The following is a 27,666-nucleotide window of genomic DNA, read 5'->3' as shown; positions in this document are numbered from 1 at the left end:
AGGCAGAACAGCATAATTTTCTCTGCACATAAGGGTCTGCGTTCTTATGCCTCAGTGAGTGTGAGCGACACTCCTTGAACAGTTCAAGTTCCATAGAGTTCAAGTCTTTGCCTTTGCTCAAAGACACTTTCCATAGATCAGCTGACGAAGAGCCTTTGCACCCGCGCAGGCGCGCACAGCTACCCACATACAACCTACACGTACATTAACGTCGCCGTCGCTCGCATCCAGCAAGTCGTGGCCGGGAACACGCATCCTACGCATAAAAGGCACACCGCGCTGCTCGATCGCGCGCGCCTGGCACATCCACCTCTCTGCTTCTGTTTCTCCTCACAATGCTCACATCAACTGAGGAGGCTTACACCCACTACCTGGAGCACCAGGTGGTGGCAGACGGCGTGGATGCCGCCATCGTGCGCGCAACACTGCAGCAGATGGGCTTCGATGAAAAGACGGTTGCAGCCATGATGGGGGACACCAGCACCTACTCTTTGCCCTTCTCCACGAACAGCAGTGCCTCCTCCACCACATCTACGCTGATCTCCTCTCTCAAGAAGCCGAGGCGTGCGTCCAGTCTCTCCGCCACCACCACACCCTCGGCCCCATCAGAGCTGGCGGATGCGGCACAGCTCCACCGTGTCATCACCACGCCCACTGAGTCCACCGCCCACGCCGCTGCTCCTGTTCCTGCAGCCGCCGTTCCGGTAACTCCAGCGCCGTCTTCAGTCGTTCATGAGAGAAGGTGCAGCACCACCGACGCCAGTCATCCGTACACATTCTCTCACTTTGCCACTGGTGCTGCCGCCGGAGCTGCTCCGCCATCCTCTTCCGCCTCTTCCTCCTCTTCCTCCACTGTCCCATCGTCTGCGCTGTCCCGCACATTGGTCGCGGGCACCGTCGCAGGTGCAGTCGAGGGGTTTGTTGTTGAGCGCCGCTCTGGTGCGGCGCTCTCTTCGTGGAGTAATCCCGAATTATCTGTCTGCGGGACGGAAGCCAAGGGGCGCGGTGCTGTCACTCTTCTCTCTCGCACATCGTCGTCTTCACTGTCAGAGGCTACAGTAGCATCAGCCGCACAGCATGCCGAGCTCACTGCCGCCGAGCGCGCCAGTTTAGCACGGTGGATGCACGAGTACCAAGCGCTAATGCTATCCTCAGCACTGCCGCGCCGAGCGTCGCGCTCATGTGCCGACGTGCCATCTTTATCGACGGCGCTTCTGCTATCACCGGAGGAGGCATTTGACGAGCTCCCTGCTGCTCCGTCCGCAGTTGCGTGCAACGTGCGTACTGAGAACGACGAGTCCAGTGCCGCTTTGCAGGACGAGACTGCTGCGCAGCCACCGTTGCGATGGAGCGAAGCTGCCGATCGCGTTTCGAGAAAGGTGGAGGACAGCGACTCTTCTGTCGCTGGCAGCGATGGCGCGACTTCCTCTAACTGCTCTACCTTCATTCGCACAGAAGGCGGATACTCCCCTTACACTGGCGAACTGTTGCGCCAAGATGGCACGGATGCCGCGGAGAAGACCCAGGATGGAGGTGCAGGCTGGGTGTCTGAGCGTCACTATCGCTCAGCAGCGGCTCGACCGCTCTATCGCGCTGCTCACGCTGCCGCGCCGCCGCCTACTCGGCGTGCCGTTCCCAAAGCGAAATCGCCAGCATTTGTTCCAACGTGTGGCATATGCGTCCCTCGTTGCGCCACCGGCTGCATCCGCTGCCGCTTCGATGTGGCGCAGTGCCGGCACCCGTATCGCGAGGCCCAGGATGTTCGCATCGTGCGCGCGTCCCACGTTGCCATGACAAACAATGGCGAGTACGAACACCGTCCGATTGCCCTGTCGTGCTGTCGAGCCCGCCAGTTCGATGCGGCTCAGCAAACCCAGCATACAGCGCGGGCGCAGCCCACCAGTGGCCGCCGTGTCCCCGTCATGCACGCCCCTATCGGCGCGTCGGTGCAGCCGAGAGCTGGTCTGGCAAGTGGGCGTCAGACAAGTACGCTGCCGGTCAAGGTCAAGACGGACCGGGTGCGGTTAGCGCAGTATTATCGGCATCAGTGGGAGGAGCAGGAGCGACGCTCTAGCGCCTCGGGGAGAAGCGCCGCATGGAATGCTCGGTACGTGCTGCTAAGTTGCGCGGACTGGGATGGGTAGGTACACTTTCTTTCTATGGACTGCCTACTCGTTGGCTGAATTGGGTGGAGTGCCATCACGAACGGAAATCTGGAGAGAGATGGAGGGCCGTAACACGCTGCCCTTTACCGGAGTCATTCACTGGCATCCACACCCACACCCACACACCCACACACACACACACAAACAAGGATAGACGCATAGGCAGTCCGTAGAAATGGTTGTATTTTGTTTTTGACTTTCGGTCTTTACCTCAGCATGTGTATACACCCCCACACATACACCATTCTGGGAGGGAGAAGGTGAGGGAGGGGGAGTAGCACGGGGGAGGGCGCTCTTTGAAGCTGTTCTGTCAGTAGCCACTGGCTTGTCTGCTTCCACAGGTGATGGTGTAGCAGTACAATGCACCACAGCGACTTCTTCAGGTGCGCTCTTCAACTCGTTTTGGGGACCCGCATGAACTCTTGCTTAACCGTGGCACACTTATCTCTTGATGCGCGCGTTTCTTTCTCCCCCCGCTGTGATCACATAAAAGTGTGCGTGCGTGTGCGTGCGTGACCCTGTGCGGTGTAGGTGTCTAGTACGCGATGCGGCTTGAATGGTCTTCCTCGTGGGACCCGTTCTTCTTCTTTTCCTCTCCGCCCACTGCCCCTCTCCTTTCATAACCTACAGGAGTAATCATGGCGACTGTAAACCCGCATGCATCTGAGCCCACGCAGCACATCCGCCCGTCACGCTACCTTTGGTGTGCTTTTGGGCAGCGTAAGTCATCTCGCATCTAACGACACACTCCGCTGCTCTCCATGTCATCAGGAGGACTCAAGTGCTCATTCTTGCACCGCAATGCTTCTTGTCACCTCATACGATGCGACACAGACATCTATATTGCCTGAACTCCTTACAAGTTAGTGTGGAAGGTCCCTTACCCAGACCCTGCCTTCACTTCGGTTGATCAGTGCGCTCGACTCTTCACCCCTTCGCTCCTTCTCGTGCTTGTACGTTTACTCTTCCTTTTCTGTTGTGCGCACCACCGTGCGACTGCTGGACGGTGGCTTCACTCGAGAATGAGGTCAGCTTGCTTTTACCCTCGCCTGTGGCGATATTCAGCGAAGAGCGCGTGTCTGTCTGCAACACTCTCTGCTTCTTCACAAGTCCTCTGCCTTCTTCGGTTAACGGCGTCTGCGCACCCGCCACAGAATCATACCAACACCTCCACGCACACACACGCACACACACACTTCTGCCCATACACTTAGATAATAAACAGAAGCAGCCGCACCGATTCCCCACTCGTGTGACGACACGAAGTAGCGGCGACGGTCTGCGAGGACGAGAAAAGAGGGAGCGAAAGCCATAATCGAATTCGGCGCTTCATAGGAGCCCGCAAGAGGTGTGGTTGCTGTCAGAACGAGTGTACTGACAAGCCACAACAGAGGAAGAAAGTTATCAGCACCGTTTTGATTCCAGCCGTTCGCGTGCCTCTCGGCATCGGAGTAAAGTGCGCGCGAAGTGACAAGTTTCCTAAGCCAAGCTGTGTCTCCTTGACTGTGACAGATCTTCGCCATGTCGCTCGGCGGCTTTGGTACAGGGGCGAACGCTGGTGGTTTCGGAGCGAAACCTGCAATGGCGACTGGCTTTGCCGCGACTCCATCGACAGGAGCAGGAACTGGCACACCGGGTCCTGTGAACGGTGGCCATCGCTTCGGAGGCTTTGGCACCAGTGCCGCAGCGGCTGGCGGCTTTGGGGCCCCGCTTTCTGCCCCTGGCGGCTTCGGAGCACCAGCGGCAACGGGCTTCGGTGCAAAGCCCGGCTTCGGCACTGCGCCTGCTACTGGAGGCTTTGGTGCTGGCGGAGGGTTTGGCATCGGTGCGACGACAGGAGGCACTGGTGGCTTTGGTTCGACGGCAACCTCTAGCCTCGGTGTCGGCCGCGGTGGTGGCTTTGGCATGGCAGGCGGGTTCGGGAGTACGACCGCTCCTGCTGCACCGACGGCTCAGCAGTACCCATATCAGGGTATCAAGGGTCCCGGTAATGCCACCAGCTGGGCACGCGACATTGACTTTTCTCAGGTGACGGAGCAGGTCCGATTTGAGGCTCTACCGCAGCCGCTGCAGCAGCACCTGATGGAGCTGCGCAGTTTCATGCACGCGGAGCGAGACGCGGCGAAGAAGGTGTATCTGTACTTCAACGAGTCTGATGATGCCGACTCGGCTGCTGGTGCGATCGCCACCAGCGCTACCGGGAGCTCTTCTCCTACGGCGTCTTCCTCCAGCTATCGTCAACTCCTTGCCCAGATGGCAGCACTGAAGGGTGGCGGCAATCGTGCCGTCGATCTTGTCGCGGTGCACTGCAACCAGCATGAAGGGCAAACGCGTCGTCAGCTACAGCGTCTTGAGAAGTTGGAGGCCAACATCCGCGACTACGAGCGACACGTGTGGGAACCGTTGCTGGAGCAAGGGCTGCCATCGTCACTCGCCGGCAGTGGAATGAATGCCTGCGGTGGGGCGTATCGTCCCGCCGTGAGCAACGGTGCCGCCTCTCCTTTTGTGGCCTTGGTCGAGGAGTTGAGCCATCGCATGGATCACGTCAGCAGCGCTCTCACTGAGCTGGAGGCAACGCTGGTACCGCCAGGTCGTTCGTTGCGCGGCGCTGGCGTGGGTGGTTGTCGCGGTCACCACAACGGCAGGGCCATCTCGAACGACGCGATTGCGCAGATTAACGCCGCCCTGGTGTACGAGCTGAATCAGCTACGAGACTCCTCTTCTGTGGCTGCTCACCTGCACAGTCGCACCGACATCGCCCGCGAACTCTTCACGCGCCAGTACGGACAGGCGGAGGCGGACGTGCTCTTTGCCGATACCGAGCAGCAGCGCAATGGCATGACTCTGTTCCGTCGGGCATCGCCATCGACGTACTTCGACATTCCTCCGCTCCCACAGCAGTCGCAGTCGCCTGCCGCGGCATCGGCTGCAACCACCACTATGGGCATCACTGCTCCGGCCACCGGATTTGGGGCAGGCACCACTTCTGCGCTGGGCGGAGGTATCGGTGCGACTTCCGGTGGTGGTGCCTTCGGAGCAGCCCCCGCCGCCGGTGCAGCTGGGGCGGCGACGACTGGAGGATTCAGCGCCCCTGCAACGGCTGCGGCAGCACCAGCAGGAGGCGGTGTCGTAGGTGGGTTTGGCTTTGGTGCGACTGCACCGGCCGCTACTGGCTTCGGCGCTGCAGCGGGCGGAACGACGTCGACCCCAGCGGCAGGTCTGGCCACAGCCGTTGGCGGTTTTGGGGCAGCACCGACGGCTGGGGGCTTTGGGGCTGCTTTGGCTTCTGCCACTGCTGCGCCAGCTGCTACTGGGGCTCCACCCTTCGCGCCATCCTTGGGCCCTGCGGCCCCTGGCTCTGCGCCAACTGTCTTCAACTTGGGTGGTGGTGCTGCAGCTACAGGCACTGGCTTTGGGATGGCACCGGGTAAGTCTGGAATTGGAGGCGGTGACGATCGCCCATCTCGGCGGGCTCGCTAAGAGCGAATCATGCGCGCCGTTGTGTGCGGTAATGCACCGCCTCCCCCCGCCCCCTCTCGCGTGCATATGTGCGAGAGGTGCGTGACAAGACGAGGAAGAGGGCGGATGTGGGAAGTCTGTAAGTGCAGTGTCTGGCGAGTGGTGATGACAGTGGTAAACACGAAAGGAGGGGTCGAAAAGAAGGGCGGGGCACAGGCGGGGCTCGCATGCCCTCGTGTCGGCACCGTTGGATTTCCCGCTCTCTATCAGCGCAGCCCCATTGATATGTGATGGGGACGCAACAGCCGCATCGAGTAAAGCTTCTCACTTTAGCTGGAACAAGCGAGCTTGGCGCAGTGGCACGGGTGACTCAGCGAACCAAAGTAGCGAATGGAGGCGCCGTCGGTGTCGGTGTGGTCGCCCTTTTCTCGTGTGCGCCTGTGCATCTCTCTTTTTGGCATCACGTCTCTCTTCTCTCTGTGTCCCTCGTCTTTTCCTCTCGCCCCCGCCTCACCTCCTATCATCTGCCACTCTCGTGTGTGTGTGTGTGTGTGTGGTGCCTTTTTTTCACATGTGTATACACCCGCACACACGTTCATTAGGGAGTGCACGAGGCGCGGAAACGAGGGGTCCGTCTTGCAGAGGCACAGGCCCTCAACTCTCTCGTCGCCACGCGTGTGCCGGAGGCGGGCGCGGGCGTGTGGAAAAAAGGAGAGGGCCCTTTTTTTTGTTGTTGTTGTCCCCCCCCCCCCCCCCCCCACAGGGCACCGATACACGTACACGGGTGCGTGGCGTTCTCCCTTTTGCTGCTCTCGCACTTGTTCACCTGTACACCGTACAGACCCCCCTCCTTATTCTTCACACGTATACACCCTCGCCTTTAGACTGACCAAGCGCATAACTGCATCACACCCACACCCACACGCACGCACGCGCACGGAGAGAGCTGGCGAGGTGTGCTGGATTGACGTACCCACATACCAGTAGCGATCGACATCCTCTACACGAGCATGCTTCATCGCACCCGACTTTCACGAGGGCCCACCGTCATCGCTGGAGCATTCATCTCCGTTCACTTTAAAGGCCTGGGAGCGTATGACTATCCTTCCTCCTTAACATGGCCACCACCGCAGGAGGATGACACTGAGGAGCGAAGGGATGGCGTTTTGCGATCTCCGGCGGCGCCTTTGGAAACTCCACAACTCACTGTTCGGAGTGCTGAGTACCACAGCCATCGTCGGTCGCCGTTTTCGGTGCTGCGCAGCCGGCAGTGTTGTGTGGGCCGGTGCGCTTCGGGTGTACTACCCACCTCGTACAACACTGCGGCGGCGCCGTCCGCCGGTGGCAGCAGTCCCAAGCTAGGCCCGTGTGGGGACCGCCTGTGCTGCTGCAGTGCACTCTTCTACCCAGTACTGCCTTCCTACTCTTCCTCGCCCTCTGCGCCAACCTCGACGTCCGCCCCGTCGTCGTCCGCGGAGGAGGGCGTGTGGCGGGCGCGAGACGACTTTCTATGGGCTCTGAAGCTCGCCGACGTGGAGCGGCTGCTGCGCTCCACCATCACCGAGGAGGTCTATGGGCGGTTGCTGGGCAGCACGGGGGCCACTGCAACCGTTGTTCTGACGTGCAATGACCTCCTGACCGCGGCACAAAGGCGTGCCGAGGGCCCCAGTGCAGTGGCGGCCTCGGCTGCGTCAGGGGCATCACTCCCCGCTATGAGTGCATATGTGGCACGGCTACTGCTGAGTGCCGATGAGGACAACCGAATCAAGTGGCTGCAGGAGGAGTCGGCCGCGGTGGAGCACCGCGGCTACTACGCGCGTGCGCCGTCGCTGCGCGCTTTGCTCGTCATGTGGTCGGTGCAGCAGCAACAGCAGCGCTTGCGAGCGGCTGCCCTGGGTGGTGGCGATGTTGCCGCAGGTGATTTGCCCCACGGTGACGTTACCGGCGCAGACCCACGTCTCAGCACTTTGGCCGCGGCGAGAACACCGAGCTTTCTTATCCCTCCTCCCACAATGATGGATATCCAGCACATCCTCATGCGTATGGAGGAGCGACATATCGAGGTAACGATGTCCGACATTGCCGCTATCGCTGCCATCGGTGCGGCTTCGTCTGGCCCAGGAACGTCGATTCCCTCTGGCGAGTTTTGGGGGATGATTGCGCGCCAGCTGCAGCCTCAACGACTCGCTCAGGTGCTGAAGGCTCACGCATCAACGCCGTCTCCATCCGCCAATGACAGCGGCGCGTCGTGCGATGAGGCGCTCGCCTTGCAGCACGTGCTTATTCTGTCTCTGCTGCTGCGCTACATCTCAGTCGCAAATGCAGAGCTACCATCTGCGTCCCCAGCGCCCTCAGCTTCGGCGTCGGTGTGGGCCTCCTCCTCCACCGCTTCTTCCGCCTCGGGCTCTGCCAACTCAATGCTGCTGCCCATAGCCGCCTTCGAAGCAGCGAGTGAGGTAATTCAGCTGCGCAGGCTCCTCACGGTACCACACGAGGGCGACAAGGCTACATCTGAAGGATCGACCCACTCATCCACACCCCCTTCCGCTGCTCACGAAGCCCTTCTCACATTGTGTGACGAGGTGCTGAAGCACGCGTACGCGCTGGCTGAGCGGTCGCAGATTTCGGTGACGAGCCCGGATCTACCGGAGCTGACGGCGTGGCTGCTACGAGAAATGGTAACAAGTGCGGCGTGCGAGTTCCACTTCAAGCGCCTCGTGGACCGAAGCATCAAGGAGGCCCTGATTGCACTAGAGAAGAGCGGCCTCGTGAACAGGTCCTTGATGAACCTCCAGGTGGTGGTGCGTCGGGTGCTGCCGCTGCTGGAGAGCTGTGGTAGTGAGGACCTGTACACATCGGTGCTGAGCGACGTCTTGTCTGCCCTTGAGGAGAAGGCTCGACGGGACCGGTACGCCTTCACTCAGGAGGACACGCTCTATTTAGCAGAGCTGGGGGCGAAGTTGTTCGTCAGTGACTCTGCTGACAGCACGGCTGGTGGCTACGGCCTCTTCGACCAGACAGCGCGAGGTCAGATGGAGGAGCTGCACGTGATGGACGGGAGTCCATGGGCACTGTGCGTCTTGTCGTACCACTCCCTGAAGGAGATGGTTCAAGGCATTATCCGCGACCAACGGCGACTGAAGCAGCAGGTGCAGGAGCAGCTCCGGCAACTCTCTAGTTCCAACACCCTCTCTACCGTGATGACGGGAAGCACCGAGGAACAAGGTCGTCGTCACGCTTGCTCGGATGGTAACGGGGCCCGTGTCTCCTCCCCCTCCTCGCCTCCAGACTCTGAAGCCAGTTCTACCGCCCGCGGCGATGCTGTTATTGACTTCAGTGCCGGCAGTGTTGCCGCTGAGACCACAGGCAAGGAAGGCTTCACTACAGCGAACGCCGCTGCTCCTTCCGATACCGACCCCACACCAGCTCCAGCTGCTCCACCGCGGATCTCTGTGTCACCAATGCTGCGGCAGCGCTTCCTCATACTAATCGAAGAGCTGGTCAAGGCGCAGGTCGCTGAGAGCTCACGCGACTCGGAGCGGCCGATTGTGGTGAGCACGGAGCTCTTCGCCTTCGTGACGCAGCACGTGCCGGTGCCGAACATACAAGACGAGTACCGCCGCAAGATCTTTCTGCTGGTGAACGTGGCCGAGGCCCCAGAGACGACCCGCCGCCGACTCGCTGAGCGCAAGGAAGAGCTGCTGCTCTCTCTAGATGGCAAGAACCAGAAGAGACGCCGGCGCCGGCACGTCAGATGCGACACCACTGTCAGTGGCGCAGCTGAGGAGGATGCAGGCAGGGAGGATGCACATGCGGGACCAGGCTCGGAGAGGGCAGGCAGGGACAACGACCCCCACGGCGGCGCGAACGACATTCCCGCGGAGCTGCGCTTCCTCGTCAGCTCCCTCCCACTCACGCTGTCACCGTGGGCGAGTGTCATGATCTTGCGCGAAGTGCTGGCTGAGTCTGCCGGTCGAAATCCTCGGTACACATATGTGCTCAACGCAGCCATTGATCTGCAGCTGCCCATCTCCACCACCCGGTCCCGCATTGCAACAACGCTGAACATGTGGCGCTTCCTCAACACCCAAGCACACAAGCTGAGCCTGAAGGAGAACGTAATGATGAAGCAGCGGTGCGCGTGGAACTTGCCGATGGCGTATGTGCTGTCCTCGTACTGGTCCCTTCTCACGTGGCTGTTCCTCGCGAGCATCATTATGCTCAACGTGGTCGGCATCGACTTTGAGTCGCAGATTGTCGCGAACTCGCTCTTTCGGATGTTTACGCCATGGGAAGAGATTTGCGCCCCGCAGACCGCCGAGGACAAGGACACGTGGACCACGCAAGCGGTGGCTGACTTGGCATCAGACTACTTTGAGCAAGCTGAGATAGCCGATCGGCGTCGTGAAGAGCATGGACTCAGCAGCACCGACGCATTTCTCTCCTCGGCCTCCTACTTGATCCTCGGCTACGATGACCAACGGCGGCCGATGACTGTCATCCCGATCGGCAGTGACCGCACCGCACCAGCTGAAGACCGAATCTCTGAGGAGTATGCCGCGGCAACAGCGGTGCTGCGTGAGCTGTCGCTGCATACTCCGTTCCCCTTTTTTCTCGACATCGAGCGACCGCTGCCGATGGAGTACGTGGAGAGTCGCATCGCGGAGCGCATTCGGCGCGTGTCCAACGACAACACATGGTTCCTGCCGCGCATGGTCATTCGCACCTTCACGCTTGGCCGCCAGTACACGGAGCACAAGCTTGTACTCCACACCTGCACACAAGCGAACCTAACACGGCGTCGAATCACATTCCTGCTGTACGTGCACGACGGCGTCCCCGTCACCCCACAGTTCATCCAGAGGCTATATGACAGCTTCCTCTCACGGCACGCGAACTTGGTCTTGGTGGTGCACGAGTCCAGCCTTCTCAAGGGTGGTACTACGCCTGTCGCTCTCGCCAAGGTCGGTCTGCCAAGTACTGTTAGCGGCACTTCAGCAACCATCGCGTCTGCGGCGGCTGAGATGATAGACGCCGTGCTGCCCAGTGATCTCAGAGACCCCTTGTCCTTTTCTGCAGCCGCGCCAGCAGGGCACCCCATGCGCGTGCTACCGTACTGCCGGCAGTACTACACCAGCAACGGCAGTGTCATCCCTGGGCTTCAGCGCGTGGCAGATGCAGAGCGGCCGGAGGGCGGTGGAGATGCAGTGGAAAAGACTTGGTGGATGTTTGCGTTGAGATCAGTGCGTCGGTGGTGGGAAGGGCCGCTGGCAGGATCCGACGCCTCCTCCTCCGCCTCCACTGCAGCAGCGCTGACGGCCTGCCTGCCGCTCTTTGCGTCGGCCTTCAGCAGTCGCCGCACCTCTCTCCACCGCAGTCGAGAGCGGCAGTGCAAGGAGGCCGAGGAGGAGGCTGCTGCGAACAAGCAGAGGCAGAGCAGCGGCGGCCGCATGTTCGCAGTCGCGCCCTGGGTGACCTGGTGGCGGCACACGCTCTCTGGCGTGGCCTCGGCGACCATAAGGATGATGCCCGTCCACCGAAACGACGGGTGGGAGGAGGAGGCGGAAAGGGATACGGAGGCCCCACACAGAAGTGCTACCACGAGTCCCACCAATGAGCCGCCACCATATGAGTGGTCGCACTCCGATCAAGCAGCAACGGCTGCTGCAGCAACAGCAGCCACGGAGGACGATAGGGAGACGGAGGCAGGCAAGTACGGTGTGTCTGTCCCTGTTACTGTCCTGCGCCGTCTCATGTCGGGCGCGTGAGTCCCCTTGCCTAATCACCAGGGGTAGGTCCAATAGCAGCACACCTCCCGCCAGGAGCGACATCACGGCGACGCACTCCGCCTCCTCGAGCGGTTTTCTGATGCGCATGTGAGCCCTCTTGAGCGGCGATGACACGTTCCGTGCCTACATTTTGGGAATGATGGACGAAGGATCGAGATACCCCACTGGCACAACCTACTTTGGCGCTACAGGTTCCATCGTGCCAGCGGCGGTACTAGGGCAGACCTCCACCTTCAATGCATCAAACAACGGCAGGGTCTCACAACCCTCTTCGTCACAGCCTTCATCGGCCTTCTTCGCCGGCAACCCCCACCTCGATACCGCCGTACTTTTAGTCGGCTGAAACGCCGCCGCCGCTGCTGCTGGTGCTGCTGCCGGCTCTGCACACCAACTTTGCTCCTCCTGTAAGCGCACCTACATGGAGGGAGGGGGGGAGCGAGTGGCAAAGAATGGACGTGATACTGGCGCAGATCTGCCACACCTTTCTGATCTCTTCGTGCTTCGCATCGGGTAGGAGAAGGATGATGAAGGTGCGAGGATGTAGGGCGTGCACATTCATGTCTGTCTCTCTGTGTCGGCGGAGAGGAACGCGTAAGAGAGCGACGGATCGCAGAGTCAGTGGAGTGCCACTTCCCTTTCTTTGCAGTCGACGAGCGTGAGAGGACGAGGACGTGCGGTGCGCCCACGCCCCCTACTTCGGTCTTTTCTGTGCTGTTTGTTTTCCACGCGACACCTTTATGCGCGCCATCGACAGTCACACAAGGGCGAGAGAGAGAGAGAGTTGAGCAACGAGGGAAAAAAAATACAGGCATGTGGCGGGGGTGGGCGCAAGTCAGGCGAGTAAGGGGGTCGGAGTCGTGTGTGTACACGCATGTTTGTATGCATGTGTGCGTGTGGCGCCGCACGTGCACAAGAAAATGGCACATACGCGCTCAAACACATACCGACATAGACTGGTGCACCCTGCACCCCCTACTTCCCTCTCTTGCTCCCTCATCTCAACCCCCGTGACGACAGCTCCGTCATGACGCTGAGTCCACGCGCCGAAAGGGAGACAAGAACGCGAGAGAAGTGGCAATCAGCTCTCAGCACATGCCGCACGTGAAGTGGACAGGAAAAAAAATGGCCATTCCCCTTCTCTGTATTCAGACCTCGCACTCACACTCGTACTTCTCTCCTTCGGTGTTTCACTTTTCTCCTCGTGTGTGCTCATTGCATCTCCCCCCTTTCCGCTTACTTTTGTTTTGCGCTCGGTGACGTCACTGATGTTGATCCGCTCTGCACGCCAACACACAAACGCACTGTACGCGTGGACCCATGGACACGCTCAGTCCGTTCCCGTCTCTTCATCGTTTCCTCCCTCCCTTCTTCACGCGCAACTGCTCTCCTCCTCTCGCCATACATAGACCTCTGATTTTTTTCTACCCCACACCTCGCTCGCTCGCTCGCTTTCGCTCTCTCAGTGCGTGTGCGCCAGGTTGCGTGGGTCGGTTTTCCTCTCTTCTGTGCCCCCATAGCGATCACCAGAGACAACGGCGGAACTGGAGGGACAGTGGTCACTGTCATAGACAGCACGTCCACGCTTGTGGGCTCTGATACCCGCACACACCTCAGCTGCCTACGCAGGCGGCACACAACAACAACAGGGAAAGGGGCTGCCTTTGTTGTCCAGCCATTTTTGGCGTCTCGACCCTGCGGTGCCACCCGGGCCTGTGGGTGTGCAGAGCTGCCTTCTTTTATTTCCCTCCTTGCCCTTTTTCTTTACCTGTCTTCCTTCTGCGCAGACGACCCTCTCCCTCCGCCTCGTCCTCCTCCACTATTCCCCCCCTCCCCTCCACTTACCCATCTAAAACATGGCGAATGTTGGTCAGCTGGATGCATACATCCAGAGCGGCGCCGTGATCGACGATGCAAGGCTGGACCAATGGATTCAAATGAGCGACATCTCGAATGCACAGGGCTACTACAGTGGCGATGCTGCTGCCGTCAGTGAGGCGGTGCGCCGCGTCTCTCGCACCGTCGTGGCGCAGTACCTGAACAATGCTGATGTGCAGGCCGTGCCGCTGCGCCGTAAGACGAAGTTCTGCCTGCTCCTGAACAACTTCTCCCTTTACAAGCCGGTGCGGTCGGTTGTGTTCGATTGCTTGGAGGGGATGACAAGCATCTTCGAGAAATCCGTCAAGGACGAAGGCACAATGCCGTTTGACTCGGAGCTAGGCCGCATGTCGGAGCACGTACTAGTGCTACTGATGCGCGTGATGGACTACAAGCTGAAGGCGGCAGCTGTACACGAGTTTGCGGAGCACAACACGCAGTTTGCAATTCAGCTGCTGCTGGCCATCTTACTGAAGGAACCGCCGTACGAGTTCGAGCTGCGGTGCAACTGCATTAGCGGCCTGCTCGGCTTCACCCAGCCGCAGGCTTTCTTTGGGGTGGGCGAGAAGATCGAGGAGCACAGCTGCGCCAAATTCACGGAGAAGGTGGACTTCATGCTGAACCTGATGCTGCGTCTGCAGGCGATCCAGGTGGTGAGCGATGTGCTCGGCGAAGCCATCGCAAGCTCGGAGACGGTGCCGCCGTTGGTCCAGAGTGCCGTGAACAACACGATGTGGACCATCATGAACATCTTCAAATTCTCCTCGAAGGAGGCGACACAGTGGCGTCAGCACATCCTTCTCTCGACGACCTTCCTCGACGGGACGGTGATGATGCATGTGCAGGCGCTGGCTGCAAAGCTGCATGAGGCGATGACCGCCCCGGCGCCGTGCGTCTCTAGCCCGGTGTTGCACTCCCTCAACCTCTCTTTCCTCTTCGGTGCCTTTGCAACGTACCACATGGAGGAAGCGAGCCAGGAGGTGCGCATCTTCTGCACCTTCTTCCACGACCTCTTCCAGCTCTCGATCCGCCCCATCGTGACGGATGCACGCGTGTCGGGGCAGGTGATGGTCATGTACATCAACCTCCTCCACTTCATGTGCAACGTCGACGCCATGGGCGAGGTGCCCAGCTACCCGATGGACGGGCTGATGCCCGAATTATCGAGCGCGGCGCTGCGAGCGACCGTTGAGGCCTTCCTGAAGAAGGAGGTGGGCGGCTGCGGACTGCCTTTCACGGAGGCGTGGTATCGGCAGTTCCGTCGTATCACGCCCGACACCCTTATTGCGCAGGATTCGACCACGTTTCAGTGCATCGACAATTGCTTCCTTTCCATGATCACACAGCTGACCGCGCAGCAGGCGCCGGTGGTCGCACAGGCTGCTCCGGCTGGTGGCGCGCGCCTGTTGGGCGAGATGCCGGCGCTGAGGCCAGAGAAGAAGAACAAGATCTCCATCGACAAGGCCGCTGCACCAATCCGGCATAAAATGAGTCCAAGTGCGAAGCAGGACAGCGTCGAGGGCATGGACGCCGACCTCCTGTGCTCGCTGACTGGCGCCGTGATGAAGAACCCTGTCTCCTCGCCGTATGGGCAGACATATGAAAAGGAGGCTATCATGAGCTGGCTAGGGCAGAACGGCTCCGTCTGCCCCATCACCGGACGTCCTTTGACGGTGGCCCAGCTGACGCCGAACACGGCTGTGGCGACGAAGATTATGCAGCAGATTGTGCGTCAGACCATGACGTCGCAGCCGGTGGCCGAGGATGACATGTACAAATTCTGAGGAGAGAGGCAGGGTGAACTAGCTTCTAAAGAAGATTCGTTCTCGTGCTCAGCTCGCTCCCTCCTCCCGCTTCTCTTCTCCTCTCGTGCTCCCACCCACCCGTTACACACGCGTGAGTGATGAAAAACGTGTATCAGCTGTGCTAGGGGCCCGGGTGCCTGTGCTGTTGCGTTGTGTGTCGCTACACGCACACCCGCCAGCTGCAGGCGATCTACTTCTGATCTCTTGATTAGATCCATACCCTTTCCGCCTTTCATGTGTCTCCATCGCTCTAAGAGAAGATGGTACACAGCGAGTCTCCCTCACTTTTTTCCCTTGCGTGTGCGCATCGCACGTCGGGGAGGGGAGAGGGAGGGACTGTCGCCGTGCGTCGGTTGTGCCTCTCACTTCTCACCTACCATGAAGAGGTCTCGCCACCGCCACTGCGCGGCGTCCACCACCCGTACAGCATTCGTGCCTTTGCGATAGGGACTCTCGCTATCCGCCTTCCACGCCTCCTTTTTCTGACTTGCGTATCGACTCGTGTTGCACATGCGTGTCTGTTCCAGCCTTGGGAGAAGGGGCGAGGGCGTGGAGTTTTGCTTTCCTATTTCAACGTCTTCAATCTCTGCCATACAGAGCAGGAGCCCAACCCCACACCACCCTGGCCTGCCACCCGCCCACCTTGTGGTGCAAAGCAGCGCTCGGCACGCGCTACGGCAGTGCTCCGGCGACTGTGCCGGCGCACGGCCTCCGCCCCAAACTCTGCCCATTCCCCGCTTCGCAGGTTCCCCACACCATCAGGCGGCGAGGCCCGAGGTGGGATGCGTGCGAACCACGCCGACACTCTGCCCATCACATGGGTGGCACAGTCATGTTCACTGTTGCAGGCCGCTCCGACGCAGCGCCATCCACGATCCGACCGCCGACACCAGCAGCGGCACGCCGCTCTGGCCTAGACACGTCGCGGGCGCCGGGACCCGCCACCACGAGAGGCGGTTCGGCATTGGCAAGGGATAGGGGGGTTACTTGGCCTCCCCACCCCCCCCTGGAGTGAGGGTACTGGACCATTATGCCACGCGCTGCGGTGCCCCCCTGCCATCAAGGAGGGGTGAGAAGGTAAAAGGAGAAAATTTTGAAGGATAGGAGTGGGGTTTGATCGGGTAAAAGTGGCGTCCGTCTATGTTGACTTCCCATGTGTTGCCTTTTTCCACCTTTGCTGCGGCTTTTTCCTGCCTTGTCATTCTCTCCTCCACTTCCACCACCTAATTAGTCTACTCTGCCAGTCTCTCTTTAATGTCCTGGCCCTCTTTTCCTCTCTCTTGTCTGTTTATGCTTCTCCCCCCCTGCCTGTTGGAGTGGGCGTCTCTGCGTGCTGGTGTGTCGGTGTTTAGGTGTGATTGGGGCGGGGGGGGGCCGGAAGCAAAGACGTGTTGAGCACAACTTTCAGCAGATGACGTCTTTTTACTTCTAAACTTCTGAATACGTTTTCTCTTTTTCCCTGAGCTTCTCCACCCCCTCTCCTTCACCCCACCCCTCCTATCCCGTGGAAGGCTGCTCACCCACCTTTGTAGAAGGAAAGGCTGTGCCACTGGCGGACGTGCGTGCAGATGTGCTCGTGTGCCTCTCACTCTTTCTCTCGCCTCCGCCACGTCTTCTCCTTCAGAGCACCAGTCTCTGCCTGCCCCCTCTTTTCCTTTACGTTGTTGTCTTTGGTTTGATGTGTGTGTGCCGCGCTGTGGTCGTTGTGCCCCCCTTTTTTTGCTTCTTCGCTTCTCTCTTTTCATCTCTTCTGTCGAGTTCCTTTCGCTTGGGCTTGGGCATCCTCGCCGATACTGACAACTCGCTCTCCTCCCTCTGTCTCAGACCACAGGCGCTGCGAAGGGGAGAGGGGCGGGGGCGGGCGTACACTCGTGCTTTGGTACGCGCATAGTGAAAGTACAGAGACGTACGGTGCCGGCGACCTACAGGGGATGGGAAAGTGTAACATTTGAATACATGCGCACCTCTCTGCGTATGACTCGTGAGAAATAATAACCACAGAAAAGAGAGAGGAGGGGAAAGAGATAGACGGAGAGGGAGACCGGGAAAGGGGCAGTGCGTGTTGCGGCAGCGGCGGTGAGAGGGAGATGCGTATTTTTCAGCCTTTTGCCACCGTTCTACCCTCGTTCCCTCCTCTATGTGCGACTCCCCCCTCTCTCTTCACACCCACCACTTTTTCCACTCTTCTCTTGCTCTGTTCGTTTTACTTACCACAAAGTTGAATGCTGCGTGACAGTCTGTGCAACGCACGCATTTGCACAGACACCGCTGTGGAAGGAAACAGTATGATGGGGATGGTCTGCGCACTTGGTCGCGAAGGATCATAGTCATGCTCGTTGTGCGCCTATGCGTACTTCTGAGTTTTTTTTTTTTGGTGATGGATAGGTGTTGTTGGCCACTTCAAGGAACATCAATAGAGGTGTGAAACTCATCACCTAGACTGATAAGTGGGTTTTGTGGTGATGACGCACCGTTGACAGCCGTCACGAACGCTCTTTCGCCGCTGCAGTGGGGGGAGGGAGACTTCACCTCGACTGTATGACTTGCTTTCCCTCTCTATGTCTGAGTGCTTCTATTCTCTTCTCTCTGCTCTTACTGATTCGGCACTTACGCGTTGCACCGAGGTGTGGTGCCGATGGCTTGGCTGGACAGGGAAAAAGACAGCGATCGTTGCTTTATGTGCGACACCCACACCCACCCACCCACCCACACGTACACACACGCAGATACACGCTCATTTCTCTCACAGTGTGTTTGAGGTGCCTCGTCTCTTCCTTCTGTCGCGACAGTGACTCCACGCTCCCTACCGCCTTTTCTTTGGTGCGCGGTTATCTCTGTGTCTCCGTCTTTCGTATTACCCGCCCACTCTGTGCATTTGTGGCTATTGTTTTGCTCACCTTGGCTCACGGTGCACCCACACGCGCGCGCGCACAGATGTGATAGCAGAACGGAGACGCTTCAGCAACAAGGAAAAGCTGTGGCAGAAGAAACAAGTCCCACATGTGTTTGCGGGTGTGAATAGCAGCGTGCGGAGTCTTTCCTCTTCTATACACTTCCCCCTCTTCCATTTTGGTGCCGCGAGCCCCTGGGACTGACGTCCTCAGTGTTTTTTCCTTGCTTCACGGCTCGTCCATTTCTACTCTGCTTGCATCTTCACTCCTTTCCTTCGCCTCCTGCCCTAAGGATGCCTCGTAGCAACAGTGGGGCTGACCTCAGGGCTTCATCCGCCGGCGATGCGGTGAAGTCGGCCCAAGGTACCACCAGCAGGGTCCAGGAGTTGTTTCGCGCTGGACGCAGAAATCCCGAGAAGGAGCTGGGCATCCCACTGAATGAGCTGGAGAGGCGTCAGAGCAAGGCACGTAAGACGCGCCAGTTTGTGAGCGAGAATACAAGCCGAACGTTCGACGTGAAGAGCTCGACACGAGCACAGCAGATTATGAACCGGGGAATTGACAAGTACCAGCGTGAAAAACGTCAGAGGGACCTGAGGAGCAATTTGTCAATGTTACGCAAACTGCAGGTGGTGCTGTGCGTCTTCGGCGCCGGCTTCTTTGGCTGGCTGAGCATGGCGTACCTCCTGCCGCATTACTTCGCCGTGCAAGACCGTCATCGTCGCATGCAGTTGCGCTACGAGCGCGCGCAGCAGAGTCTCGAGGGCATCAGCGACAGTGATGCTGCCGCCGCAGCGGGCAGTGCCTCTGGCAGGGCAGCTGTGCCGCCTGTCGGCCCGGTGGTGCGTGTCTTTCGCGTTGAGGACGGAGGTGAGGGTGCAATGAGGCACACCATTCAGTGAAGGGGTTCACGAGCTGTCGCATCTGTCGACGTGTGTGATTGCAGAGGGTCTTTCTTCTCTTCCCACTTGCCGCGCTTGTCGCGCAAGGTGTGTGACGTACAAGACGAACGCCACCTTCAAAAACAGAGCATCACGGCGGCCGGGGAAGGGAATTGGTTTGAAAGCAATAGCGCGCAGTGCGCGCACTTGAATGCTCTCCGCCTCACGTGACTGGACCCGCCTGGCTAACCTACGCGCACGTGCATGTTGGCTGCAAAGTTCGAGGTAGGGGAGGCTTCATTTCCGTTTGCCTCTAGGTCAAGCTCAGAGCCACACGCAGCGAGAGGACAGGCACTTTTCTCTTCTACCCGTCGCCAATGCAGTGCCGGGCCGATGTGTGCTGTCACTCCTCGTCCCTCATTTCTCTTCCTCATGTCCCTTGAATCGCATGTATACCCCCCTCTCTCTCTCTTTGTTTCACTTTGGCCTCCACTCTTGATACGCATCGCCCCCCCCCCCCCCCCCATAACCGCGCCGCCGCCTTTGCCATGATGACATCACCTCACCTCACAAAACTCCCGCGTAACGGCTCTCCTCTGCTTCGCCCTTTTCTCTCTTATCGTTAATGGTACGCCCAGGTCAACGGTAGTGACATCTGCAGCAGCTTCCTTTGCTCCCCCCTTTCCTCCACGCACGCAGTGCTCAGACACTCCCTCCCGTCTTGGTCCCCCTTCCACTCCCTGATTTTATCTTCGTGTGGGTTTAGTATTTTTCTACACCAGGATCACTCGCTCTTGTCTGTCTACTCTGTTGTACTACTCTCGCCCACATACGCACTCTCCGAGGCCCCCTCTCCCTCCTTCATAGCAGAGACGTGTGCGTGTGTGTGAGCTGACCTTCTCTTCACTCTCCAGTCACCGCTCACCCGCAGCAGACGCCACAGTACTCGCCGGGGTAAAAAGGACGGAGCGCTCCAGCTCATCACAAACACTTTAGTAGTACGCGGTGCCCTTAGGTTTAGGTAAAGAGCCCAACACCCTTTCTTGTCCCTCTCTTTGTCGTTGCCCACCTTCGTGCCGCTCTATTTAACAGTTTCGCTCCCCTTGTCAGTACAGGGGTCAAGTATGGCCAATTCGAACGTGCACCGCGTGGTGCTCGTGGCGCTGCTGCTGCTCGGTTCCGTCACGGTATCGGCTGGCGATGCCCGCGGCAGCCCCATCACCTTTCAAGCCGAGGTGTCGAAGATGCTGGACATCCTCGTCAACTCCCTTTACACCAACCACGCCGTTTTTTTGCGCGAACTGATATCGAATGGCAGCGACGCACTCGATAAGATTCGCGTACTTTACCTCACCTCTCCCAAGGAGCCGCTCACGAAGGATGGCGAGACCCCGACAATGGACCTCCGCATCTCTTTTGACAATGAGAACCATGAGCTCATCCTGCGCGACGGCGGCATCGGGATGACGAAGGAGGAGCTCACACAACATCTCGGCTCCCTCGGCAGCTCTGGCACCAAGCACTTTCTCGAGAAGCTGCAGGAGGGTAGCGGCGCTGTCGGTGGCGACCAGAGCAACCTGATTGGCCAGTTTGGTGTTGGCTTCTATTCTGTCTTCCTCGTCGGCAACCGCGTACGCGTCGCGTCCAAGAGCGACGACAGCGACGAGCAGTATGTCTGGGAGTCTAAGGGGGACGGGGAGTACTTCCTTTACCCCGACCCGCGCGGCAACACGCTCGGCCGCGGAACTGAGATTACCATCGAGCTAAAGCCGGAGGATCAGGAGTTCCTGTCCGCTGAAACGATCAAGAAGACGATCCACCAGTACAGCGAGTTCATCAACTTCCCAATCTACGTTCAGGAAGAGGTGGAGGTGAAGCCGAAGACTGAGATAAGGACGTCAGAACCGGGCGCCGAGGTGGGGTTCATGAAGGAGGTGGTGGTGGAGGAGGACAACAATGGGGAGGAGAAGGTTCCTAGGATGGAGAAGCGCTGGACGCTGATCAACGAGAACCGCCCAATCTGGACCCGCCAGATCGGTAACGTGACAGAGGAGGAGTACATCAAATTCTACAAGGCGTTCTCCGGCGACTACCGCGACCCCTTATACTTCAGCCACTTCAAGGTGGAGGGCGAGGTGGACTTTGACTCGATCCTTTTTATTCCCAGCACCGTCGACCCGGCGTCCTTCTCCGATGATAAAGCCAACCCGAGCACGAACATTAAGTTGTACGTGCGCCGCGTCTTCATTACGGACGAGTTCCGCGACTTGCTGCCGCGCTACCTGAACTTTGTCAAGGGCATTGTAGACAGCAACGACTTGCCGCTGAACGTATCGCGTGAGGTGCTGCAGGAGAGCCGTATCTTGCGCGTGATCAAGAAGAAGCTTGTGCGCAAGGCGCTGAACATGTTTGCCAACATTGCGGCACAGGACGTGGAGATCGCGAACAAGGATCACGCGGAGGACCCGGCTCCGTCTGGGCACACTCACCTCAAGAAACCGACCTACGCCAAGTTCTGGGACTTGTTTGGCAAGCATCTGCGTCTTGGCGCCATAACTGACAGCAACAACCGCAATCGCCTCATGAAACTGTTCCGCTATAAGTCCAGTGCAAGTGAAACGGAGTACATCAGCCTTCAGGCCTACGTGGACCGCATGAAGAAGGGACAGAAAGGCATCTACTACCTCTCCGGCGACTCGGTGGACCGGATTAAGAAGTCTCCAGTGCTGGAGGACGCCCTCAACCACGGCTTTGAGGTGATCTTCATGACGGACCCCATCGACGAGTACGCTGTATCGCATTTGACCGACTTTGCCGGCAATAAACTCATTAACCTCGCGAAGGAGGGGGTGGCGTTTGAGGAGACCGACTCGCGGCAGCGAGTGGTGGACAAGAAGCGGAGGGAGAAGTACAATTCCCTATTTACGCATCTACGCGGGATCTTCGGGTACTCGGAGGTGCGCAAGGTTATCTTGACGAGGCGCATGACAAATGAGGCGTTCATCGTGTCCTCCGGTGATAATCAAATCACAGCACGCCTGGCCAGCATAATGCGCGGCCAGTCTATGTCCCTCGCAGACCAGAAGGTGACTGCCGAGCGTGTGTTGGAGGTGAACTACCGCCACCCTCTGGTGGACGAGATGTTCAAGCGCTTCACCGTGAACGAGGATGACGAGGTGGCGACAGACATTGCGTGGGTGCTGTACGATACGGCGAACTTGCAGGCCGAGTTCCCGGTAGCGGACGTGGCGGCCTATGCGAAGCGCATTAACCGTCTGCTCCGCAGCAGCGTCGATCTGAACGCGGACGACTCGCTGCTACCGCCGGACGACGACGAGTACACCGTCTTCGACACAGAGACGGAGGAGGAGAAGCCGACGAACGACGCCGAGTACACCGTCTCCGACACAGCGACGGAGGAGGAGAAGCCGACGAACGACGCCGATGCGAGCGAGACGACTGGAGCGGATAGCGATGGCGATCTATAGCAGGTCAGTCCCCCGACGCTGCTCCCCTTTGGTGCACCTCTACTTCTTGGTCACTTGACTACTATCATTGTCGCTGTTATGAGGCGTTCCCCAGGACTAACTCTTCTCGTTTTTCCCCTCTCCCTCTCTCTAACTGCGGCAGCCACGATGGTAGTCTTCTACCCCCCCCCCCTCCATCAAACGACGTTCCCCTGTGCTCATGGCGATGGTATCCAGACTTGTTTCGTGTGAAAATAAAATCCAGTTGGGCTTTTACTTATGCGTTCTTCTTTCCTCACCTTCTCTTGTGCATTTTGTTTTGTTTTCGCTCGCTCACTTTCGTCTTCATTCTGTTTCTCTTTCCCGTTCATAACGTTGTCTTGTGTCGCCTGCTGTGCGGGTGCGGGTGTGAACGCCCGCTCCATCTCTGCGTGCGTGGGAAGCGAGACGGAGGGAGAAGGGGGGGGGCGTCGCGCATCGGACCCATCGCCTCCTTTTCTGCCACTCCTTCCCCTCCTCTTCGTAGACCTTTGCGTGAGCTCCTCTTCTGTAAAATTTTCGCTTTCCTTCCTCCTTCCCTCCGTTCCCTCCCCCGTCATCCCCCCCACTCAACCGTGCGTAAATAGGGTGCAGCCATGCATCTACTTCACTCCGTTGATGAGGAAGAGAGTTTTGGTGACAGTTGGGGGTTTTGCACTTTCGCCATGTGGGTGACTGCGCTGGGAACGATTAGTCGTATCCTATGCACTGCAGAGGAGTAGGAGCGCTGTGGAAAGGTCAACTGAGGAAGAGACAGGACTGGGAGACAGCAGAGACGATTGGAGAGAGCACAGTTTCGTTTCCGCGCATGTACTTCTCTGCGGTCGTCTCTCCAACTCTCTTCTTCCCATCCAGTCCGGGAGAGGAAAAGGCTGATATCCCCACGATAGGCACATACTGCACACCACTGAGTAAACAGAAAACCGACAAGAAATAGAGCCAAAACACAACACTACGCTTCTCTCGTGCTTGACGTGTGCGCCAATGTTATCGTTCATGCACACTTGCACTCTCCCCACAAACATCCAAGGAAGCCAGTCAGAGCGGTGACCAAGAAAGACAGATAGAGAGGAGAGGTACATGCGTGTATTAGCATGCCCGCATGAGCGGTGTGTGTGTGTGTGAAGGGTGATTGAGGCTCATGCCGTGAGCTGCCGCTTGTGGGGAGCCCTCAGACCTTCCTCTACCCCTTCGCCTCGCTTGGGTAGCGGCGTCTCTCTCGGTTGGTTATTATGAAATGCGACGGTGTGTACCAGGCGAACCTCTGGCCGAATCCTATCAAACGCCCAGAGAAGGTGGATGACCGCATTCGCCATTTACTTACTCGCGAAACCGTACTTCTTCCGCTAGCATGTGCGTTCATCGACTTCACCCACTCCGATCTGCCTTGGTCTTTATTCTGCGGTCCACTCCTTTTCTCTCCTACAGCTCACTCAGCACACAGGCGCAGACCAAGGACGAAGCATCTCTCACGAAGGCGTACATAGCCATCGCTCTTCCACACACACACACACACACCGAAACCCAGAGGCTAGCAGTTAGCGGGCCGCACTTCCGCTGCCCGTCGTACCTCCTCGTGCCTTTACCCCTTCTTTCTGTGTTCCTTCGCTCCTCTCTGTAGTTGGCGTGTCCGTGCGTGTATGGGAAAGGAGCTGAGTTGATTTGGCACGCCCCATTCATGTCACAGGCCCATAAGGCTACCCCACGACACAATCGCAGCAGAGGAAGAGAGAAACGACTCACCGCGTGTGCGTCTCTCCGTCACGCTACTTCTCCGCTGCACCTTCGCCAGATGCACACAGACGCACATACGCTCTGCAGCGTCTCCAGTTTCTAAGTCGCCCCTCCCTCCCCCAAAGAGAATGCCATCTAATAGCACCTCTGCCTCCTCGCCTGGCAAGGCGATGGCGGGGCCAAAGCTTGTCGGCCAGCTGCGCTCGTCGGAGCGCGTGCTGGATCGGCTCACAAGCAGTTCCATGGACCATCTCGTTGCTTCTCGTCGAAGCGGTGATGCCGTGTTGCGGGAGTCCCTCACTGCACTGTACTCACTCGCGACGAAACTGCACTCACCTGCGCTGCGCTTCGCCTCAAGCACCATCGAGACGCGTAAGGAGAGGCACATCACCACAGAGCAGGTGTGGGGCCAGCTGAACGTCCTGATGCGGCCGGTGCTTCGCCAGCTGGGGAATAATGTCCACCGTGCCAGGTTGCTCTACGGTGGCAGCGCCGAGGGCGCCTCAGCGAAGGCGACGCAGCAACGATCTCGCAAGGCCAAAGCGACGACAGACAAAGACGATGACGGTGACCGTAGCGCAGACGAGCCCGACGGCGACGTCGCGGGGAAGGCTATTCTTTCTACCCGCACCTCGGAGTTGGATGAGAGTGACCTAGATGAGGAGATCGAGTCTCTGCTGGCGAAGCAGGCGGAGAGGCGCAGACTGCGGAAGGAGGCGAGAGGGGGTGGCGGCGGCGGCGATGATTCGTGGCGCTACGCCTTCGGCAAGGAGAACGCCGGTGAGGAGGACGATGAGGAGGACGACTGGAACGGCGAGGGCTCTGACCACGGCCGATTGCGCCGCCGCCGCCGTCAGGAGGTCGAAGAGAAAGTTGAAGAAGAGGTCGGCATGGACTTCGAAGAGGACGTGCGGGATGGGGCGCTGGCGAACCAGCACGCGCGAGATCGCAACCTGCGGGCCATGGTAGACGCCCAAGATGATGCAGAGCCCGAGGAGGACCTCGCCGCGCTCCGTGAGCTATACGGTGACGACTTCGAGGATGACGGGCGAGGCTTCTTGGGAGAGGAGGAGGACGAGGACCCGGATATGGAGGAGGACATCGAGCTTGACGATCCAGCCAACGAGGCGGCCGATGACGCGTACAACGAGCGGGACGGAGCGTACTTTGGCAAGGGCGACATCCTCAACGACGAGGCAGGCGACTTCGAAGAAGAGCACGGAGGCTACGGTAGTTGTGCCAGGTACAGTGGCGGTGAGGATGGTGACGACACTGGCGTTGCGCTGCAGGACGAGGCGAAGGAGATGGATGAGGAGCTGCTCGCCGCCCTGGAGGACCCAAGCCTATCTGAGCTGCAGAAGGAGCGCCTGCGTGAGAAACATATGGTGCGCAAGATGGAGGAGAAGCGACTGTTTTCCACCGACTGGAGCATGGTGGGCGAAACGACCGCCAGCAAACGCCCACGCGACGCACTGCTGGAGGTGGACAACCTGGAGTTTGAGTACGGCATGAAGGCGACCCCGGTCATCACCGAGGCGTTCACCGCCAAACTGGAGGACCGCATCAAGCAGCGCATCCAGGACGAGAACTACGACGATGTGAAGCGCAAGATGGTCTTGTCAACAGAGGCTGACATTACTCACTTGAAGTACGACGCTGCCCTCGATGCGCAGAAGTCAAAGATGTCGCTGATGGACCTCTACGAAAAGGATTTTCTGGAGAAGCAACGCCTCGCAGACGAGGCGGCCGGCGGCCCTGATGCAGCGAGAGCCGAACCGCTCACGGAGATCGAGAAAGATGAGCTGCGGGCGATCCAGATGTGGCAGCGGCTGGCTCAGCACCTCGACGCCCTGAGTAACTTCCACTACACGCCCAAACCGGTGCAGCAAGACCTTGAAGCACGCGTGCGCGCAGTAGAGAACCAGGCACCGGCTGTGGTGATCGAGAATGTGGGCAACTTCGCCACGACTCGCGAGAACGCACTGGCCCCGCAAGACCTTTACCGTGGCTCATCGCACCGCTTCGCTGATGTTGGCATTGATGAACTGACGCCAAAGGAGCGCCAGACCTTGCGCCGCTCCAAGAAAGAGGCGGGAAAGAAAGATAAAGAGCGCAAGGAGGCCCGTGGCAAGCAGCGCGCCGATGCGCGCAAGCAGAAGCAGCAGTCGGCAGAGTAGGCGGCACAATAGAGGTAGCTGCAGAGGAGCGGGTGAGCGACATTTGGCATGCGCGATCACTGCAGGTGTGCCTCGCTTTCGCTGTGGTGTCTTCGAATCCTGTGATGTGGCGACATCTACCCCCCAGATGCACGTGCCTGGCTCCGATATATACGTGTGTTAATTACTTTGAACACTAAGTTGCTGTCCCTTCCCCCCTTCCCCTCGCACCCGGGCGCACGTACTCTCACGAGTGCACGGTAGAGAGAGACATTCAACCCCCTCTCTCTTGGGCATGTGCATGGATGTAGGCGGCACTCAAGCGTATAATCATCTACTAATCAACTGTCGAATGACACACACACACACACACACACACATGCATGCATGCATGATGTCGCTCTCTGACCCGGTCTCCTACGCACGCGCAGTCCCCGCGCATACATGGGAGAAGGGTGATGACTGTGCTCGCTCTTACCACTTCACACCGTGGACAATGTCACGTAGACGTGCGTGGAGGGGTGATAGCGAAGACAGAGACTGCGGTGCACACACACCCAGGGTGCACATCCAGTGCAGCCTGGCCTGCTGGTTCAATAGAACGAGCCGATAGCGGCACTTGGCGAAGACGGAGCTGCTCGATGGCACCTGGACAAGCGACCACGGCTGCTCCCTTCTGGTAATGTTGACGCCGAACGCCGAGCAGTCCAGCGGCGCTATGAGGCGCCCTCACGGATCGAACGAGGTGAGCGCAGAACACCTCTTTTTTTTTTCCATAAAACTGACTGGCACGGCCACGTGCTCGCTAGTTGCCCTGCTCTCCTCCCCCTTTTCCCTTTCGTATCCTCTTCTGCCCCCTTCTCGCTCCCTACTGCCGTCTCTGGTTGATTTCCCAGACGAATGCGTGCGCGCACCGATCGCCGCTCCACGTTTCTCCCTGTCTGTCCTTATCTTTACATCTCTCTGTGTGTGTTAGTCTACGCATGCCGCAGTCGGGTGCAGTGACAGTCTGCTTGACGTGCTTTCTTCCCTTCCCTTTCGGATGAGCACAGTCCATCCCTTGCCCACCACCACACAAAGCTCATCCAAGAAAGAGAGGCAGTGTTGTTGATGCTTTGTTTTAGGGGAGCAAGCGATAACCTCAGTGGCCATTTTACGATGGCCTCACCCATCCACTGACCTAGCTCATCACTGGGCAGCACACGCCTGCATAGACACCGAAACGAACGTCAACACTTACACCCAGGCATAGCCAGGTAGCTCGGTAAATGAGCCCACTAGTCCTCTCCGCCGCTCATGGACAAGGAGTACGAACAATGCATGTGCCACTACGCCACCAGTTTGTTTTCGCGAACATGGATCGCTGCCAGCGACACAGAGCCTGCTCTTGTTTGGAGCAAGCGTG

General features: G+C 58.8%; 7 protein-coding genes across 7 annotated transcripts; all 7 read left to right on the top strand.

The window, feature by feature from the left end:
- Window positions 1–335: 335 nt before the first annotated feature.
- On the top strand, window positions 336–2,144 carry LBRM_29_0830 (conserved hypothetical protein; the record flags this gene model as incomplete). The annotated part of the gene is made up of 1 exon (XM_001566379.1): window positions 336–2,144. One exon carries the CDS (start codon window positions 336–338, stop codon window positions 2,142–2,144), a length of 1,809 nt encoding a protein of 602 aa, XP_001566429.1.
- A 1,542-nt stretch (window positions 2,145–3,686) lies between these two features.
- Window positions 3,687–5,645, top strand: LBRM_29_0820 (conserved hypothetical protein; the record flags this gene model as incomplete). Its single annotated transcript, XM_001566378.1, has 1 exon — window positions 3,687–5,645. One exon carries the CDS (start codon window positions 3,687–3,689, stop codon window positions 5,643–5,645), a length of 1,959 nt encoding a protein of 652 aa, XP_001566428.1.
- Window positions 5,646–6,634: 989 nt separating this feature from the next.
- LBRM_29_0810 (conserved hypothetical protein) lies at window positions 6,635–11,392 on the top strand (the record flags this gene model as incomplete). Its single annotated transcript, XM_001566377.1, has 1 exon — window positions 6,635–11,392. One exon carries the CDS (start codon window positions 6,635–6,637, stop codon window positions 11,390–11,392), a length of 4,758 nt encoding a protein of 1,585 aa, XP_001566427.1.
- Window positions 11,393–13,266: 1,874 nt separating this feature from the next.
- On the top strand, window positions 13,267–15,072 carry LBRM_29_0800 (putative U-box domain protein; the record flags this gene model as incomplete). Its single annotated transcript, XM_001566376.1, has 1 exon — window positions 13,267–15,072. The coding sequence occupies one exon, from the start codon at window positions 13,267–13,269 to the stop codon at window positions 15,070–15,072; it is 1,806 nt and encodes a 601-aa protein (XP_001566426.1).
- Window positions 15,073–18,277: 3,205 nt separating this feature from the next.
- On the top strand, window positions 18,278–18,886 carry LBRM_29_0790 (conserved hypothetical protein; the record flags this gene model as incomplete). The annotated part of the gene is made up of 1 exon (XM_001566375.1): window positions 18,278–18,886. One exon carries the CDS (start codon window positions 18,278–18,280, stop codon window positions 18,884–18,886), a length of 609 nt encoding a protein of 202 aa, XP_001566425.1.
- Window positions 18,887–19,989: 1,103 nt separating this feature from the next.
- On the top strand, window positions 19,990–22,353 carry LBRM_29_0780 (putative heat shock protein 90; the record flags this gene model as incomplete). Its single annotated transcript, XM_001566374.1, has 1 exon — window positions 19,990–22,353. The coding sequence occupies one exon, from the start codon at window positions 19,990–19,992 to the stop codon at window positions 22,351–22,353; it is 2,364 nt and encodes a 787-aa protein (XP_001566424.1).
- A 1,880-nt stretch (window positions 22,354–24,233) lies between these two features.
- Window positions 24,234–26,282, top strand: LBRM_29_0770 (putative U3 small nucleolar ribonucleoprotein protein MPP10; the record flags this gene model as incomplete). Its single annotated transcript, XM_001566373.1, has 1 exon — window positions 24,234–26,282. The coding sequence occupies one exon, from the start codon at window positions 24,234–24,236 to the stop codon at window positions 26,280–26,282; it is 2,049 nt and encodes a 682-aa protein (XP_001566423.1).
- Between the last annotated feature and the right edge of the window lie 1,384 nt (window positions 26,283–27,666).

The sequence above is a fragment of the Leishmania braziliensis genome, chromosome 29 (assembly GCF_000002845.2).
Source record: "Leishmania braziliensis MHOM/BR/75/M2904 complete genome, chromosome 29".
NCBI lineage: Eukaryota > Euglenozoa > Kinetoplastea > Trypanosomatida > Trypanosomatidae > Leishmania > Leishmania braziliensis.
The sequence above is the reverse complement of the archived record's forward strand: the minus strand, read 5'-3'. Positions and strand labels throughout refer to the sequence as shown.